At 41.4% G+C, this 15,983-nt stretch overlaps 1 protein-coding gene across 2 annotated transcripts; it reads right to left on the reverse strand.

Moving 5' to 3' along the window:
* mier2 (mesoderm induction early response 1, family member 2) lies at positions 1-11,024 on the reverse strand. 2 transcript variants are annotated; one of them, XM_061077988.1, is made up of 12 exons: positions 10,881-11,024; positions 9,577-9,690; positions 9,263-9,374; positions 8,464-8,534; positions 7,829-7,898; positions 7,396-7,547; positions 7,170-7,251; positions 5,934-6,028; positions 5,730-5,860; positions 4,533-4,669; positions 3,726-3,822; positions 2,821-2,878 (listed from the first exon to the last, which is right to left on the reverse strand). In XM_061077988.1, the coding sequence occupies exons 1-11, from the start codon at positions 10,905-10,907 to the stop codon at positions 3,767-3,769; spliced, it is 1,047 nt and encodes a 348-aa protein (XP_060933971.1). In that variant the 5' UTR covers positions 10,908-11,024; the 3' UTR covers positions 2,821-2,878; positions 3,726-3,766. The 2 variants fall into 2 exon arrangements, with proteins under 2 accessions (XP_060933972.1, XP_060933971.1); XM_061077989.1 differs by lacking the exon at positions 3,726-3,822 and having other exon boundaries at positions 1-2,878.
* Positions 11,025-15,983: the final 4,959 nt, after the last annotated feature.

A 15,983-nucleotide genomic window follows, 5' to 3' on the forward strand; every position in this document is an offset into this window, starting at 1 on the left:
AACAATATTGCTATGAAATAAGTGTGAAAATGAAGAAAGAACTAAAAGCAGTAATTCTATTTTTCTCGCTGCCTCTGTGGTCTTGTACTGAACTCCTCTTAAGTAAACAGTCAAAGACACGACACACGTTGATCTGAAACCGGCCTGGCATTACACAGGGATCACAGAAAGAGCTCGCACATTTACAGACAAAGAATAAATAGATGAACAGATGACGAAGGAAGAATAACCTGAAAAGTGTCTTTCATTCCCCTGTTACGTTCCCTTTACCTCTTCAGATACTGAAATATACTGACATGCAGAAAACCACACATGCACTAATGAGCGTACAAATCAATACAGGATTTTGTGAAATACTTAAACAAATCAAGTTCATATTTTTATTCAGTGATACAAAATATAAAATATTGGAATCATATTTACTGTAATAACCTTTAGTCTTTGAATTGATCACATCTGTACCATCACATCATGGCTAAATCTAAATTCATAGTTTGCAGATTGCTTGAACCAGCTTCTCTCAATTTTAATTCACTTTATAAAATGGGGAACTGACTTTAACAAATACTTCAATAAATAATTCCTTAACACAAAAGGTGCAGTGATTGTAAATGTTTGTCCCTCTCAAAATTCACGTGACAGCTCGACAGTTCAGATGGGGCCACGGAATTTGAATTTATGCAGCACTTAGCAAAAATAACAATTATTAGATGTTTTAAATGCACATAAACACTTATCAGTATATTTCTTCATTTCAGGTCAAGGTCGTTAAAGATGCTAAAGGAAACATTTCAGAGGAAAGAAGGGAGAGAGACCTCTGACGATAAAAATGTTGCTGTTGTTATTTTCGTTTTACTCCATATCTTCATGGACTGGACTTTACGTGGATGTTGCTTCCTTGTCGGTTTTCAAAGAGGCAGAATAACTTAAATGCTACATTAGGTCGTTCTTTTGGAGCCCAACCAGTCTGTCATTTTTACTTGACTGTCAACATACTCACTTCTCTAACTCTCCGTACAACCATCAAAGTTAGTCCTGGATGACTGATCAAGGAAATCTTCAAAGTTGCAGAACATGAGAAGCAGGATTTGGATTGACTGACTTGCGTAGCTTAGCATGTACATTTTACATTAACATATGTACATTAACATACATTAACCACCTCTGCAGGTCAGAGGTCAGGCTCTTCACTGGACTTGATATTCATTCTTATAGAAACAGTTGTCAGAAATGACACGAAAGCATTGCACTTTATAAATCATCAGGGAAGAACAAGGATGAAATGTTTTGACAAAGGCCAAACTAAAGAGAGAAAAATTATCCGAAAAATCACTGTGCTCCTTGTTGCGCCTATAAAGCTTTTAAAAAGAACCACAGAAAATGTTGTTCAGGTTTTTAAAATCAAACAAATTTCTACATGAAGATCGACTCTTGTACCAAAGGTTGACAGACAGCTGGAGTGGAGGAGGTTGGAGGTCCAGAGAAGCAGGAGAAACCGAAGACAGAGACCATTGGTCCAAGGTGAGCACGTGTAATGTAATAAATTAACTATCATATAATGTTTGAATTGATTGATTTTACTTTATGACCAGACCCCCAGCAGTTGTGTTCATGTGGGACTGAACGGAGCTGGTATTAAGATTTAACCCATTTGAAAAAAGACTTAAATAAAATTCATTATGTGGGGGTCCATGTTGATGCTGTGGCAGTAAATATGTTAAAATATGATACATTGTGAAAGTGTAGCAGGTCAGAGACGTCAGCTGAATAGACGGTCTTCATGTGCGTCCCAGGACGCTTGTGCTCACACAGCGAAAACAATGTGGCCACTTCTGAATGTGCTCTGAGTGATCCGATGAATTTGATTGTGCTGGTATGTACTTTGAGCTGTCTGCTTGTGATTGGCTCACTCAGGACGGATGCGAATACCAGATCTGAACGCAGTCAGAGGCAAAAGTGCTGAGCAATAAGCAGAACACAAAGAAAGAAATGTTATTGGATGTCGACTTTAGAAGTCAAACTTCTCCATTATGATAAATAAAACACAACAAAGCAACGGTTGTTCACATCGTCAGTCACTGCTCGGTTTTAGACGATCAGATGAAGATGGTTTGTGTGGTCACTGCAGCTCTTGTCACCGCCAATCTACAGTGTTGTCCTGGCGCAGGCTGTGGTGATAAACTGTTATAAATAAACACACAATCAACACCTGACAGTAGTGATAAACACAATGGACAAAGAGTTCAAGTGTATCAGTTTGAAAAGAGGGTTCAGATACGAGCAACACCCCCAGCACAGGGAGCAGGTCCATCCCTTTCATAAGGTTCAGTAAATGCACGTCTTGTTCGGGCTTGTATGAGTCAGTTGTAAAACCAACACCAATCATGATTTTGATGAAAGGCAAACACCTACATCGGCATTGAATTTCTTCCTCACTGTGTGAGAGAGCGATGCTGGAGAGCTGACGGGTGCTGCAGGCCGCCGATCGCCTGGAAGTGTGACGGGAGGAGAGCAGACGAGGGCGGAGAGGCAGACGGCAGGCTGAACTCCACCTGCAGCCCATGTGGGCCGCCGGGCGCACCACTAGGTGAACAGTCAGGGTCCTCGGGAACAAAGGGTCCACCAAGCATGTGTAGCTGGTAAAAGCAGGAGCCCGGCAGGCAGTGGTCGTCATGGCAGCACGGAGGGCTCCTGCAGGCCGACTGGGAGCTCAGGGCCGAAGGCTGGGACTGGAGCTGGACTGGAGCTGAGGGACAACAGCTGTCTGAGCCTGGGTCCCGCAGGTCGCCCAGGGGCTGCAGAGAGAAGGGACAGCCAAACAGCTGCTGAGGACATCCGTCTCCACACAGCTCGGACAGCCCCATCACCAGCTCACCATCTGCACACGTGTAGGAGAGTTTAGAAAAAGGTTTAAATGGAACAAAAATTGGCAACTGTAGAATGATGTTCAAATACTTCTTAATCCTAAAGCAACACTGTGTAACAGCGCCCTCTGCAGACAAATGTGGGGACTAATTCTGTCAGGCTCTGTGGTTTACACAAAGAGAAAAAAGAAAACCTGGTGGATATGACCCATGATCCCCGGCTTCCTGAACCAGTAGAGCTGCTGCTGTAAATTAGGTTTCTTCACTAAATATTGCAGATGAATGCTGTTTTTGTGTTTTAAAGACTTTGAGTGTTTTAACTGATCTGTAGTTCAGCATTTCTCTTGGACTTGTTGGACCTGATTCTGGTCATTTAAGTCCTTGACAAACTTCTCCCAGGAGATCATACCCACTCACTGAAGCTACATAAAGCAAAGCAGATGTTCAGGGTGAGGAGTGGGAATGTAAGAGGAAACATTTTATCCACTTGGTGCATTTTGGTGGACAGATGTTTTTTTTTCCTACTGCTGCAGTAATGAAAAAAGTAATTTGCAAACCTACAGTACATGATTCAAAGAGCCTCTTAAAGTAACAGCCATGGGATGTTGATCTTGTGTTTGCTTGCAGAAATTCGTTGTTTCAGTATTAAAAAACACAAACCCAAGAGGGAAGGGTTGAATTAAGTATCTTAATATATCGGACATCTTGAATGAATGTGGCATTTACTGCAAGAACAGAAATTAGTTGATGGCCTTTTACATTAAAACCTGTTCCCTTGGGCTTCAATTAGAATCAAATTATATACCACAGGAAATTCAATAGGATGTTTGTATTTCTTGTCTCTCTTTAAGATTCCTTTACCTGCAGGCCCAGCCTGCTTTCTGAGGCCTGTGAGGATGAGTTCATGGCTTTAAGAGAAAGCGGGGAGTTCGTCTGCGCCGGGGACGGCCCTCCTCCTCTGGAGCGCCATGGCAACATGCACAGCATTTACACGCACACATACACAGAGACATGCATACACACACAACAACACAAGACACACAAAAAGCAAAATAATGGGGAGATGGGGAAAACAAAGCAGAGGAGAGAAAATGATTCATAACATGGAGACATAAGATAATGAATATGTGATGTCAAAATAAAAGGCAAATCATGTCATCAAAATAATTAATTATACAATGATACAATACAAATGACAAAATAAAATCTATATAGCTGCATGATGGGTATCATTATGTGATTTTGAAAATGTGTTTGTGGTTTCATGTAAACATAATTTTATTTATAAACAGAAAAATGGATGAACACGCACAACATTCTGATTTCACGTTAGACACAAAATCCTACTTACACACCCTGTGTGTGGAATTGTTTAGTATGTATAGAGGTGAAAAATTAAAGGTAACCTGGCAAATGAGTGAAGACAGAAGAAAAAGTCCCCATCCATACAGATTGTATGAATTTTCCATATATTTGTCACCTGTTTGTACATGAGTGTTTCATGCTGCTCCAACTTCAAATGAAACTCTGAAGTGGTAATTCTTTCAGCTCTTATGCTAGACATTATTCTTTTGTGAACATGATGAGGCCCAAAAAATATTTTAGGGCAGACGGGCGATTACCCTTGTCCCACAATAACCTGTCCACTACGTCGGTTCTCCAAGTTACCTTGTTTGTCCAGGTCGGTGTGTGGAGGTAACGGGGACTCGAGCTTCCTCCGACCCATGGAGCTGTGAGACAACAAGCCTGAGGAATTGTTGCTTCCTTCCAGGTCCGGAACATCCCCATCCTGGTCTCCATCCTCCCTACAACACACAACACAACCACTTTAAGCACAGGAAAGTGTGTGTGTCAATAGTTAAAAGCGGGAGTGACAGGAAGAACCTTTTTTAAAACAATAACATAAACTTAAGTGAGCAGACAAATGCGATACTTAAAGGAGGTTGTTATTATTATTAGCTTTAGTATCCTTCCTCTCTTCCCTTCCTCTGAGTCGACCGTCTGCACTCAAGCTCTTCATATTATTTTTCCATGAGACCTGTGCAAGGTCTAGTCCGCCTGTCGCTTAGTGTCAGCTGGGACAAGCTACAGCCCCGACCCGCAACCCTCAAAGGATAAACAGTGTAGATAATGGATGGATGGATGGATGGATTTTGAACTCTTAAGTCAAATCAATATCGGAGAATTTGGCGGCCATTCCAATACTATGACAGCGAATGTCAACTTGTTGTGGCGCGCACGGAATAAGAAAATTCAAAAAATGTCTTTCTAGATACAGCGGAATATCTCTACAGCAAAAGTAGTCTTACAATGATATTTTGTAATTTGGGGCGAAACCAATTCTGTTTAGGTGACATTACTTCAGGATAGACCCTAAAAACTCACAAAAAGTAAAGCCGATGAGGAGGGTCAATGTTAGGGCAGCTCTGAAGTGTGAAATTACAAGTTTTAGTGATAGAAATTTCTAAATGAATAGATAAACAAACCCTAGGGCAACATTCTCAGAATAGGGGTGTTACAGTTAAGATTGAATGGGAAGTTCAGCCGGCCACATTCAGTAAATACACCCTGCATTTGCAAATAGAATACAACCCTATCTTTCTGTTTTACACTTTGACTCACAGACTAAAAATTGCTCTTTTTTCTTAGAATGATTTATATATATTTATATTTGATCAAGTTAGTAGCAGTAAACACGATGAAATAAAACATGGTGCATGGCTTCACATGGTTCAAAAAATTGCGGATTCACATGCTCATCTATAGCTCATGTATGTTTCAGCTTAGGTATAATCTCTGTACATATTTATAAACAAATGAACCCTGTTTAGACTGCGACCCTGTTCGTGTCCCAGCAGCACTCACATGCTCCCTGACTGCAGGCTGTACTTCTTGCGGCTGAGCCTGGTGGTTTGTTGGGTGAAATACTCGTGACGTTTGGACTTCTTCCACATGTAGTAATACTCCACACATTCGCCCACGGAGCGCGTTCGTACCTGAGGAGAAAGAAAAGGTCGTTTAAGCTAGGCCGTCAAATGAGAGCGCCAGGTAATTATTTTGAGAACTCACCTTGTTACCCTGAATGAGGTTGAAGTTTTTCCCGTAAACTCGATAGCCTAGCTCAAAGCTCCTGCACTCCTCCTCGCTCCAGGCACACAGCTCATCTAAGAGAGAGCACCAGTAGAATCATAGTGCTACATATAACAATACATTTAGGAGTATAGCAGCCATTTGAAATTGCTTTTAAAATTAATGCCATCTGGGTTTTGTGCTGCAGAGGATTTGGAGTTGCAGCCATGAAATTGCAGCTCAATACCCAGGCTGGAGAGAGCCTAATGCAGAAAGAACTCTCACATACAGGGTGTGGGAAAATGTAGGAATACAGCCAGGACTGTCTGAAGCAGCTTTTCACTCCTCAAATCCAAACTACATCAAATCTGAATACGGACACAGTCACACATATGCGAATGCAGGAGAATGTTGCCGGTCAAAGTTCACCTAAATTGAACTCCACACACAACCACGCTGCAGATTTGATTCACCAGAGGAGGCAGTTCTTTTTTCACCCCCCCTCGCACAGATTGAGAATTAATGGAAGGTGAAGTGCATTTGCTTCTCTCTATGTTATGCAGTGTTCAGTGACCTCCCCTTGAGAAAAACCTGCTAAATGAGAACCTTTAGTCCAAATAACTTCTGAGCTAAACAAACTCAAGGATTTTAAATGGTTCATTTCCAAGGGCTCTGTCGGCAACATGTTGGCATCCTTCACTTCATCAGCACCAACACATGCCAGCATCAAACAGATTGTGCAGATGGGTGAAGTAGCTGACAGTCTGTAAGGTGTGTAGGTGTGGTATTGTTTACCAAAGAGAGGAATACATCTTTTGTGATATTAATTTGTGGCTCTCACACTGCAAGACAACGTAAGATACTTTGCAGCAAGAAAACTGAGCATTTAATGGCTCAGATACTGCTTTAACAAAAGGAGGTTTCCAGATATGAATTCTGGAAAATGCCTGGAAAACTGGTTTATAAAGTTTTCCTAAGTTTGTCTTTCACATACGAAGATCGCTGCGGGAGATTGTCGGGGTCAGATGTTTTCACAACAAAGGGAAATGTCTGCAACGTTCAGGCGAGGGGTGGAGCCCGGGTGGAGCATGAAGGAGGCAGGACATAATGTACAGATTCAGCTGCACAAATAATCAAATGTCAAGAGTTCTACACCCACAATACATCCTGGTCTTCATGTCACCACCGCCCAAATCGTACACCTCCAACAAACAAACAGAAAAAGGTTCTTCTTACCACTGACTGCCTTCACGTTGAAGCGTAATCGTCTCAGTGCCTCTTCTGCATTGAATTTGCATTTTATAAGTTCGAACAGTGCCTGGAAGTCAAAAGAGGAAAAAGATTCAAGTTAAAGAATATCTAAGAATGTTTCTGTTGAAGCATGTGGTGACCTGCTCAAAAGCTACGAGTTGTGTAAATGGACAGTGGGACCTTGACGACCCTTGAAATTACATAACTTTACCTGTTCGTTGTCACGGACAGTGTTAGCTTGCATGGATGTGAGTGCTGCCCCCTCCTGGCGACGTGGTCTCTGTGTATTCAGCAAGAACTCCTCCACTTCCTGCACCGGCAGGACACCTGGCGTCCACAGCAACTGGTCCTCACTGGTGTAGACTGGAGAGAAAGAGAGGCAGCGGAAAGAGCAGAGAAAGTGGATGAGAAGATGGTAGAGAGAGAGAGAGGAGGAGGGGGAAGGACATTTAAAGAGAGAAGAGAGAAATGATGAAGCTGTCTTAGTAGATATCAACACGAGTAGCCAAAGTCAGAAAGATCTACACATGAAGGCTTCAATCAGCTGAAACGTAGTCCTTAGGCAACTTGATATAAGGTTCACATGTGTTAATCTCAAAGGAAACAACTGTTAAAATTATTTGATGATAATATATGTTGCTTACCTTTTTCCTGGTAGGTATTTGGATTGAGTGGAGGGATTTTTGCCTGGTACGTGGAGCCAACCATGATCTCCTGAGAAGGAAATCAAACACAGTTCTGAAATGTGTCACAGATGAGATCTGAACTGTGTGGTAGAGTTATGGTGACAGATCATTTCTCAGGCTACTGTAAATTTATAAATTTGTAAGTGCTGCATTTTGTTTCCAATAAAATCGGGTAAATTAGTGGTTTACATGTGGATTTGTGTCTCAGTCAGGGACGATGTCCAAGAGGTTAGTTTAGGTTTGGTTCAGTTGGTCAAGCATAAAGATCCCAGGCATAATTCAATTAGGTGATCCTGCACTACATTATTATGCTCACTGCCAAGATGTATGAGGTTTATACAGGTAAAACAAATAAAGACAGGAAGAATGTGTACAAGTTTTGAAGTTGTGCACCTCAAGTGGTCACTGGATCAAAGTTAAGACTTCAGAATTCAGAAAAATATTGTATTAGCTGTTTTGTTTTGTGGTTCTCTTTCCTATAAAGAAATGTAAACCGCTACACACTATGCAGTACGCTTCATATATCTTTGACCTAAAATCACCTAATCAGGTCATGAGAGTCACAGTGAGATATGTGTTACAGCCGTCAGTACCTTGTGCTCTTCATTGGAGGGAATAGAGGCATCGTCAGACTCCTCATCCGATGAGCTTTCTTTGTTTCCACCTTAAAGAAGCCAAAACAAGAGAGAGGAGGGTGATCTACTCAAATACTGGATGTCAAGATTCATTCGGAAGTGATGCTGTCTAAAAGTCATATCTTTATGCCAACGAATCACAATAACTTCAAAAGAATCTAATTTAATTTAAGATTTGTTTTACTCTTCAGTATATTATTAACAAAATACCTCCTGAATATCTCTCCTGAACAAATAAAGGACACAAAAGCAGAAAGCCTGCCACGTGTTTAGTTTGTTCTGTGGACTCAGCACAAATACCGTCATTCATTTCAAATAGAATCACTACCTGGGGTAGTTCCAACATATTGAATATCCTTCTCTTAAGAAATGTCTCAGTGACTTTGACATCATTCCGTCTCATGGACAGGAAACTAATAAGGCAGTAGAAGATGCCATGCTGAGACTCTCTCATATGAAATTATACCAGAACAATTCAGAGGGTCCGAAAACATTGTACCACAATAAAGCCCAGCAGGTACTGTTATTGAAATGTATCAGCTAGTTATGAGTAACAGGCTCCGATCCCACCAGAGACATGAGTTAAAATAAGAGAAAATATTGCAGCCATCAGAAAAAAAATCCCCTGACTGTGCAAAGTGTTCCATCTGAATCAAAGTTATGAATCAAACTCTCTTTTCGAAACTTTTCTTCATGTGGGAGAAATACGATCAATTTAAAAGTTATACAGCCATGTGTTAATCTGTGTGTGTGATACCTTGGAGACGGCGGAGCACATCTGAGGTGTTTGAGGTGACTGAGGGGGTGAGATCATCCGGGGATGATTCTTCCTCCTCCTCCCCAGTAAAGAGATCCTCTGTTAGCTGATCCTGAACAGAAAAACAAAATATCAATAATAGAGCAGAGCAAAGAAAAAAGTAGAATAAAACACAATGCTTCATAAGTCAGTTGTTAACATCTTCTCGATTGTTCGTTAATTTAGGAATCCAAATATAAACTTTTGACCAAACAAACCCTTCGATAAGAATGAGGAACCTTGTTTGTGCTGGTGTTGTTTGGGTTATGTCTCACCTTGTCCAGTGTCATGCCTGGCAGGCTGGCAGCCATTTGACAGGTCTCCTTCTCTGGATCTGGCACCGTGTATCCATACAGAGCCAGCAGCTCCTCCAGAGGAAGCTCACTGGCCTACGAGCAGAGGGCCACAGAGGAAGGCAGCGACAGGTGGAGAGAGAGAGGATCGAGCGAGAGAAGGAAGAAAACCACATTTAATGACGTATTGGTCAGTAAAACCATCCAAATGGTATTCTTGGGACTTTTTCCATCTTCTGCCCGAATGATTTAACTCTCAGTCAGTTTGCAGAGTCACCACATGTGAGGGGGTTTTACTCATCAAAGTCGTGCAGATAACTTAGTAAACCCTCTTCTAGAAAAAGGCTCCAGATGTGAAAATTAACTGCTGTGTTTGATATCATTTCTGCCCTTTGCTGCATGTCTCCCTTTCACACATTATACTGTCCTGTCTCATAATGAAGGCATGAAGAGCCTGAGAAAAAAATGACAGAAAACTATGAAAAAGTCACGATGAGGAGTGTGGAATTTTAAGTACAACTCCTGCAAGTGGGTCCAAATATGGGCTCTGACACAGAGCTTTCCCACCGTCCCAGACTGCATGTGCTGTGATGTAGTGTTGGGATGAGTGAATTGAGATGTGGCTTTATACTGTGTTTTTTTCAGACTTTTCCACAAAACATAAAGTGAAATCAGTAACTTCAGTAACATTAGTTGTTAAGTACATTATTTTAAACATGCAAATCAAAGTAGAAATGTTGTGTATCATGTTATGTTGTGAAGACGAATCTTTTATCCCAATTATAGTGACCATAATGATCACGTTTATCAGTATTACTGCAGGATTGTTAACTCTAAAAACACACTTATGACTCTGTCTGCTTAGACAACTCAAACAAATGTGAAGCTCTGACAGAACCTGCTGCTCCTTCTGACACCTTTTTACAACACAAACTGCACTTAACTTAAGTTGATATGGGAGAGTATCAACCAAATCACCACGGTAACCATGTAATCAAAGCTCAAAACTGTATAACTAACCGTCTGGATTTCACCACAGAATACAGTGTGACCGTTAACCGTTCCAAATCTTAATATGACAATATAAATTAATGGCAACATAAATATTATCTTAAACAAATAATACCCAGAGGTTTTTTATTACTGGGAGGATGGATATTCCAGTGATTCAGCTTTAAAGTTCCCATAATCATGCAAAATTAATGAAATCGACAAATATTATTAAAAGAGACTAGTTTTTAAATAGCAGCTTTGACATAATCAGGTGTGTCTGAACTTGACCGTACAGTGTGGGACTGCGCTGCCATCTTCATGGGGCGAGCAGCGTTCCCCTCCCTCTCCTCTAAGGCCTGTTAGGACTCCTGCTGAGGGTCTTCATCACTGTTCCTCATCCACGCTCCACTAGACCACGACGTCAGCGCTCATCTCCAGAGGCTTCTCACACACACACACACACACACACACACACACACACACACACACACACACACACACACACACACACACACACACACACACACACACACACACACACACACACACACACACACACACACACACACACACACACACACACACACACAGAGTTTCTATGACTTCAGAGGACATTACATTGATTTGCATTGATTTCCTGGAAATGTACTCTAACCTTAACCATAGTTACTGAATGTCTAACCTCGTATTCTAACCTAACACATGTCTTCCCTTAAAATCTAGTAATTCACATTGTGGGGACCTACTTTTTGTCCCCGAAAGGAAGACAAGTCCACCATAATGTGATTGTGTAAAGCAGATACAAGTCATAATATAATATACAGCACGATCAACATGGGCCTGATCCAGCAGATCACGTGACTCTTCACTTCTAAACCACATTTATTTAACTCCTGAGAACTTCCTCTAGTAACCAAGTGTCGCTGAGTGGAGCACATTAGGTTAAACTCAGTGTCACTGGTTTTACTGGGACATTTCAAAGGATCAAAGGATGTTTGGATGGCAAACTACTTATCCTCTTTTATATCTCTCTCTCGTGCTTCCTCCTACTTCTATTTTAATCATTTTATAATGTTTTATTCTATGTTGTTTTGACTCTTTCCTCTTTTTATAATTCAGGTAAATGTGCTCTAGAGCTGCGTGAGAAGGTTGGTTGCTTTTCAATTGTTTTTTTAAAATAGTTTAACTGTTTCCGATTGTTTTTGTCTTCAGTTTTGTAATTTTTTAACTTGTAAAGCACCTTGTAACTGTGTTTTGAAAGGTGCTATTTGAATAAAGTTTTGTATTATCATCAGGCAAGACAGTTGTGTTCATATAGCACATTTCATAACCAGGAGACAGCTTCAAGGTGCTGTCCCGAGACATTAGAAACAACATAGACAAAATTAAGACAAATCAATTAAAAAATCTGAAAGTTGAAGTTCAAAACAATTGTCAAGCAAAGTAAAACCGATTGTAAAGTCGAATAAAAGAGGGAAAGCGATTAAGGGAAGTTGAATAAGACACCCTGATGTATGACCTTGTGAGATAGTGTAAAGCATGTTCAGTATCATCCCCGGGCTTTGAGAGAAAGTGATAAAGACACAATGGAGCGTGTGTCTGTGATGCAGGCCACGTTATACAGAAGTGAAAAACTTTACAGAGGCCACATGAGGAGCTTAACTCTCCGGCCCTTGCATGAGATAAAGTGCCGAGGCTCCTGCTGTTAGATAACCGGCACAGCGACACGGTTTCCGGACCGAGAAGTCGAGCGGAGCCCGGTGGGACGTGTGGACCGAGCGGAGCCTCTCCCCGCCCGGCCGGCCGGACTCACCCCGCCCGGCGACCAGCGGCGCTTTCCTGTGACTTGGTGCTGAACGAGCGGCACCAGCAGGAAACAGCAGCGAGGAGCCGGAGGAGGAGCAGCCGGCGGCCGGAGTCAAGCCGGAGTGGAGCCGCCCGCCGCCGGGTCGTGACTTCCCTCCCCGGAACTTTTCCTCCCACTTCACCTGAAACACTTTTCAGAACCACCGTGTTGTAAAACCCCGCCGAGCTGCCCCCCATTGTTTTCTACTACCGAGGCTGGCGGGGCGGGGGGGGGGGGGGGGGGGGGGGGTGGCTCTTTAAAGCCGAGAACGCGGAGACGGAGCAGGGGGGGGGGGGAGACGGAGCGAGACGGAGCGAGAAGAGCCGGGGAGCTTCTCCCGGCTCTTCCTGCCGCTGTACCCCCTCCCGGAGCTTCCCTCTCCCCGGCCGGCGACACGGCGGGCCGCCGGGGGGTCGGGCCCGGGTGGACGAGGGTCGCTCGCTCGCTGCAGTTTCTCTATCGCTCGCTTCATCGCATTCCTCGTTTTCGCTCACTTACCTCCGCCATTCCGCTTCTGCGCAGGCTGGCTGTATTGCCCGGATGTTGTAGCTCCGCTGCTCGGCTCCGTGTGTCGCCTCCACCACTCAGCAGCAGCCACAGCTACAGTTGGTTACTGACTTCTGTTCACTTTGAAAACCCAATGTAGCTACATTGTTCACGTTCCCATTTAACCACCGCCATCTTAAAATATACACGTAAAGAAGAACTGCTGGGTTTGTTAAAACTACAAACACTGTTGGTGTCTAATAAAAAATTCTGCTCTTATCAAATTAAAGTTTCAAAACACACTTAAACTGAACACAACCAACTGAAATTACAACCGCTCCACTTTCTATTTTTTTTTTGTACATGCTATGATTAATGACCTGACCCCCATGGTTAAAAATATACTGACATGATCTCATCCAATAACAGTTGCATCATTTGTTTTTCCCTCTATATCTGTTTAAATGCTTCTTGTGTTGCTTTCATGTGTCATGATGCCTTTTATGTGTTATGATTGTCTTGTTGTTGACATGTGCCACACGGATAAACCTGCCTTGCATGTGCTGCGGTGTAAAGTGTATATTTATGGGTATGTGAATGAGGGAGGGGACAGGACATGGCTGAGGCAGATAAAGATATAAGGACTCGGCCAATGACTGCATGTCTTCTCTATAGAGAGACAGGAGCAGAGGCAGAGTTAATATATATATATGTGTTTGAATATATATTGACCACATGAGACACCATTCAACCACATTGAAGAAAAATAGATCTATAAGTAGATGGTGACGGTGACTAAATCTGCCCCGGGTGTTGATATCAACAGGATTAAAATAGGATCATAACACTTTGAGAGCAACTGATTTCTTAGTAAACACCTAAAAACTTTCAAGAATGTAAATGATACAACTGGTTTTAATTTCATGTTGCTCAAAACAAAACTGCAAATATAATATAGCTCTGAGATCGTTATCTCTGGAGTGTCCTATCAGGATTTGCCATATATACTGTTTACCACTGGTGGAATGCAATGAAGAACCTTTTTTTCGAGTAACAGTACTTTACCTCAGTAGATTTATTTTGGTGTACTTTTGCTTTTACTCCACTACATATATCAGTAAGAAGGGGTGGAAATCGCAGGGTAACTACTATTCGCAGCACATGGCCCGCGATAACTTTAACATTACAATACAGCGATTCCACGATAATCAATAATTACAAGGCAATCATATAACGATACATCATGATGTGTGTTAAAGGTGTCACCCACAGCAGCTTTTCTTACCTGTCCTACTTTTGAAGTTATCAATAATTAGAGAGGGATTAATCCACTGATCCAAGCGTTTTCAATAGCATCATCTTCAGCATTCTATATTAATACGACAGAACCTGTATTATTCTTGTATTAAACTGAATATACAATAGAAAGAGTTAATACTTTAGTAGTCCACTGTATTAGGGGAAATGATACACCCAGCAAGAACTTGTAATACTTCAAATTCCCTGTTTGTGCAAACTTACTTGGCCAATAAACCTGATTCTGATTCTGATTTATAAGCAAGTACTTAATTGTACCCAAGTAGAAAAGTTAAAAAAGAGGTACTTTCACTTTTAGGCTACTTGAATGCATTTTTATCTATTTATTCATACTTAGGAGGTAAAAGAGTATTTCCTCCATTACTGCTGTATACCATATATTTTCTTTAAAAAAAAAAAAGCGTAAACAAGTCATGAAAAACTATTATCAAAAGAAAAATTATAAAGGCATTTCTGTATTTTACAAAATTACTTACCATTGTTTTCAAGACACGCTGGCATTTCTCATCTCCTTTTTCTTGTGTCTAGTACTGTGTTTGTCATGTAGAGTTAATAATGCACAAAGAAAAGTACATTATAATATATTACATAGCTAATTAGACCACAGCTTGATTTTCAACTACCCATCTGTCAGTATTGTCCTAGTGAAGCAGCCATGTGTCAAAAGGCAATGCAGAGAAAATAACTGTGTTTGTGTTCAACAAAAGGCCCAAAACACACAGAGAAAACCCAACCCAACACATTTGTGTGCAGGGAGAGTGTGACTGCATGTTCTGGTGTTTCTGTTTACAGAGTCAGGTTTGAGGTTTGACCTCTGTTAAGCATCCAACAATTGCACAATCACATGCAACACAATCATCTGAATGAGCTTTAACCTACTGTTAGATGTGTTTGTGTGCAGGACTCAGATCAGCAGCTATTGGTCACCTTTGTAAAGAACGACGCCGGAATTTATTTGTCAATTTTATGGCCCGAGTACTGAGAGGCACTGACAGACAGTGAGCCCTATTGAAATTGTTAGGATTATTATTATTATTTTTCAGGCAAATGAGTTGGCTTTTTGAGGGCTTTAACATGCTCAAATTCTTACCAAAATTTGGAGAAAAGTAGAAAGTGGTGAAAATTCACGTATTCTGGAAGAATTTTCAATGGGCATGGAAAATGGCTCAACGGTGCCCCCCGAGACCCCTTGAACGCGTTCACATTGACCGATCTTCACAAAAATCGATACACAGGTGAATCATGACCAGGCAAACAAAAAAGTCTACAGGTGCAATTTGTCCATCTTCTTCCTGTGGTTAGTTTCTCATTGGAATGAGCAGGTAATCCAATCCTTAATGTTAATATAACTGCTCAAGTTTGGCAGGCTGTCGTTTTGGCAGGACTTCAACCAAATATTCATTGGACAATATCTTACACTATGTCAATTTTAAAAAAAAATATATAAAGAGTTTCACTTCCTGCACAATAGCGATCTGCGCACCTCCTGCGTAGAATCGATCTGCGCAGGATACATTTTATTTAATTTAAATTATTTAATTTAATTAATTTTTAAAATATTATTATTAATTTTGTATTTATTTATTTGAATTCAAATAGTGTAAGATATTGGGCAATGAATAGTTGGTTGAATTCGTGTGCATATTAGAGGAATAGTATCTTGCCAAGGCCACTTCAGCATGCAGATAGGGAGGAGTGGGAATTGAACCCCTAACTTTATTTTTGGATAACTCTACCCCCTAGACCA

The sequence above is a fragment of the Limanda limanda genome, chromosome 9, assembly GCF_963576545.1.
Source record: "Limanda limanda chromosome 9, fLimLim1.1, whole genome shotgun sequence".
NCBI classification, from domain to species: Eukaryota; Metazoa; Chordata; class Actinopteri; order Pleuronectiformes; family Pleuronectidae; genus Limanda; species Limanda limanda.